Genomic DNA, 4,080 nt, shown 5'->3' on the forward strand with positions numbered 1-4,080 from the left:
GTTAAGCTGAACCACTTAGACTTGGTTTTTCAGGCTGGCTGTGGGTGGCTTCTGCCTCCTTGAGACAGGGTTTCTCTGTGTAGCCCTGGCTGTCCTGAAACTCNCTCTGTAGACCAGGCTGGCCTCGAACCCAGAAATCCGCCTGCCTCTGCCTCCCAAGTGCTGGGATTAAAGGTGTGCGCCACTACTGCCTGGCTAGACAAATCTTTTTTAAAAAGTAGCTTTCCTTTTATGGAAAAGAAATATATTTCAAGATGATATTCAACATACTTTATAAAAATCAAAACCAATAGATTTAATATGTTACTTTATAAATTATCTTGATGTTTTTGTTTCATTATGTCACAACTAATTTTCACATTGATTCATTTTCTGTCCTTGATCTGATCATGGGTACTAGGCTTAGCCCCCTTAGCTGTATCAAAAAGGCAAAGATTTCACAGTCTCTCTAGTCAGTATCAATCTCTTNGATTGTTTGTTTTGCACTTCTGGTTTAAGGAAACTGACAGCAGAGAGNCATAGAACAGGCTTATACTACTCCTGAGGCTGATGGAGAAAGATTGCTTTAGCCCAAGAGTATACCGTCAACACAGGAACACCTCATTTTAAAATAAAAACAAAAGTAATCTGNAGATTCAATTTAAAAAGCTATATGTGCTGTCATTAATATAAATAAATTATTCTATGAGAACACTTGTTTTTTTTTAAATTTTTTTTTTAGAATTTTTAAAAAAGATTTATTTATTTTATGTATATAAGCGCACTGTAGCTGTCTTCAGACACCAGAAGAGATTATTTCTCCAGCCCTATCAGGACACTTGTAATTCACATGAGTAAGATGAGTTTTTTTTTAATTCTAGTACAATAATTTTGATCACTCCCCCCAAACCCCCTAACTCTGCTCAGATCCTTCCCACTTCCTACTCAGCCAAGGTCATGTTTTTTCTCTCTCTGTTTCAACATCCTCCCTAACAAACAGCCAAAAATAAAAGCAATCAAAAACAGTAAAAAATAAAATGTGTAGTTTGTTTTGTGTTGGCCAACTATTCCTGGGCATGGGACCTGCTCTGGANTGTTTTGTTATACCCGGTGACATGCCACTGGAGAAATCGATCGTCCCATTATCAGCAGGTATCAGTTGCAAATAGTTCCTGGTTAGGGGTGGGGCCTTGTGTCTACTTCCTCCTCTCACTTTCAGGGGTCCATCTGGTTTGAATCTGCTTAGGTCTTGTGCATACTACTGGGGCAAGGTTTTTTTGTTTTGTTTTGTTTTTTGACAATTTTACTGATATTTAAAGCCCAATAGCTCAATAGGTTTTATTAAGTGCTCATTGGAATGTAGAACATCTCTATTTATAGGGGTATATTTTAATTGTATTTCTAATTACAGATGTGAATTTCTTCAAAGTAAGAAATCTTCAGAGGAAATTGCCCAGTATATCCAAGGCTATGAGGGATTTGTTCATGTAACGGTAATTTATACCAGCCAACTTTTTCCAATAGTACATGTTCTTTACCTAATAATATCTGAATTGTCAGGGTGAGGGCTTTTGTTTGCTTTGTTTTCTGATGGATTCTGTGTCTTTCGCCCTTTCTCATCTCTGGTTGACAGAGAGGAATACAAAAATGTTCTCTTGTTAAGCTGGAACCATGTAGACTTGGTTTTCCATGCTGGCTGTGGGTGGTTTCTGTCTCCTTCATCTTCTCTCTGACTGAGGCCACTCCCCTAGCATCTTTCTGTAGCCTCTACCTGGATGTCACACTCAGTCCTCTGTGGTACCTGGCAGAGGCAGGGCACTCAGGATGCCTCCTNCAGCTGGGCATTTAGACTCAAACTAGTGAGGGCAGTTGGGAAACACAACCCAAACTGAAGCCAAAGGAGACTGTATTTGCTGACTGACTCAGAAGCAACATCTGCAGGCAGCATGGGCTGAAAGTCTGAGTGCAGTTCCCTCAGAGGGAGAGTTGCTCAGTTGGAGAGGCCCTTCCGATGTGAGCCCTCTTTCTCTGTCTCAGTTCCTCATGAGTCAAATACATCTGTGTGTGTAACTGCAGTTCTCTTGTTGAGCTGGGTGCCTGGTATGAGCAGCCCTGAGAAAGGTTCCATTTCACTGATGTTTGGAACTGCATAAAAATCCCCCAAATCAATAAAAATCAAACCAAAATTAAAGGACGGATTTGCCCAAATTCTGCTGCTCTAATGAAACTTGGCTTCAGTGTGGGAACTCTTCAGCTGCAGCTCAGAGATGGATTCTATTTTATAAGTTAATCAGTCAGTAACCAAATTTCTTTCCACAGGGAGAACATTTTGTGAATTCCTGGGTCAGAAGAGAATTACCTATGGTATCAGGTAAAACTTCAGACACATTCCAAACTCTGCTTGTCTCTTTTTTTGTGTGTGTTCTCTCTCCCTCTCCCCCTCCCCCTGCCAATGAATACAGATGCTTTTGGAAGCCAGACAAGGACATCATATCCCTTGAAGGTGGAGTTATAGGCACTTGTGAACTGTCTGATGTGGATGCTGGGAACTGAACTCAGGACCTCTGAAAGAGCAGTCAGTGCTCTTAACTATTGAACCATCTCTCCAGCCCTTCTTTAAAACTTATCTTCATAAGCGATTTNTCTATTATGGAATGATTTTGGGTTTGTTTTTGTTGTTACTTTATGAGCAGGAGAGATGATTCAGTGGTTAATGCTCTTTGCTGCTCTTGGAAGGGACTCAGGTTCAGTTCCCAGCACTCTCTGGCAACTCACAACTCCAAAAATCCAGTTCTAGAGGATCCAGTGTCTTCCTCTGACCTCCGTGGCCACTGCACATGTGTGGTGCAGGCAACCATGCAGACAAAAATCAAGAAGAATTTAAAAGTAAATGTAAAAATTNTAGACTCAATTATTTACTTACTATTGTATGTGGATGCCCATGGGTCCCATNTGTGAAGGTGCAGAAGTCAGAGGACAACTTATAGGACTTGGTTCTCTCCTTCTACCNTGAGAGAATTAATTTAGAGGTTATTAGGTTTAGTGGCAAACTTCTGTACCATGGAGCTGTTCATTAAGTGACTTAGTTTTTAGCATAGATAAGCATAACTAAGTATGTNGTGTTGGTGCTGTAACAGATGGTTCCCTTCAAACAACTGAAATAGTGGGTAAAATGTTTTGGAAGCAAGTTTTAGTGTTTCTTCTATCCCNGACTGGCCTCAAACTCAAATGAGCCTTGAACTTGTGACCCTTTTGCTGAGTTCTGAGACAGAGCTTCTCAGGTGCTGGGGGTGGAGCCTCAGTCTGCGTGGAGGCCAGGAGAGCACGCTAGTGACTGAGCTACAGCTACAGACATAAATGTAGTCTTAAATGGCTCCATGTGCTGTTAAGAAATTCAGGAATATTCCCAATAAAATCAGGTGACAGGTAAGAGGATAGTACTTGCTTGGCCAGCATGGGCAAGGTCCTCTGGATCCATCCCAGCATCCATGGAAAAGGAAACCTCAGTGTTAGTAATTTAGGTCAGCAGAGCATCTATATNGCAAATAGGACAGGCTCTGAGTTCAGGCCCAGCAGGGGTTAGGGACATGGGGACAAGGGACACTGCACAGGATGAAAGCAACCATAACAGTAAGAATTCTATGGTAGGATTTCTCACTCCTGCAATTGCTGCTCATGGAAGGAGACACTTATGTTCAGGTTGAACTATGACATTGGGTTAGAGGCCAGTACAGACTATATGAGTTTAGTGCCAAGTGTAGAGAGGTGTATGCCTGTAATCCCAGCAGTANGAAAGCTGAGGCAGAAATATTACATGTTGAAGCTTAGCTTAGTAAGTTTAACTTACTACACAGCAAATCATTTGCCATCTCCCATCAACATGGGAATGAAGGAACATCTCAGATGTTAAGAGTATTGTTCATACACAGGACTTGAGTTAATTCTAATGTGTCTACATAGTAGCAGCTTACATGAATGTTACCATAGCAATAGTGGCAGAGTCTACACTGTTACTGAGCATGCTCTTGTCATTATTAAACAATCAAGTTAGGGCAGTTCCTGGGCAGAGACTGAGTGCATTGAGCATATTAGGAACTCTAA

The 4,080-nt window shown here is 41.2% G+C and overlaps 1 protein-coding gene across 1 annotated transcript in view; it reads left to right on the forward strand.

Moving 5' to 3' along the window:
* Nucleotides 1-1,390: 1,390 nt before the first annotated feature.
* Nucleotides 1,391-4,080, forward strand: part of LOC110289217 (baculoviral IAP repeat-containing protein 1a-like) — a gene marked incomplete at its 5' end in the record, with an annotated part of 23,306 nt that continues 20,616 nt past the window's right edge. Inside the window, 2 exon segments of the mRNA XM_021155364.2 lie at nt 1,391-1,472; nt 2,299-2,394. Of these exon segments, the coding sequence (XP_021011023.1) occupies nt 1,391-1,472; nt 2,299-2,394 (178 nt within the window).

The sequence above is a fragment of the Mus caroli genome, unplaced genomic scaffold, assembly GCF_900094665.2.
Source record: "Mus caroli unplaced genomic scaffold, CAROLI_EIJ_v1.1 scaffold_15833_1, whole genome shotgun sequence".
Taxonomy (NCBI): domain Eukaryota; kingdom Metazoa; phylum Chordata; class Mammalia; order Rodentia; family Muridae; genus Mus; species Mus caroli.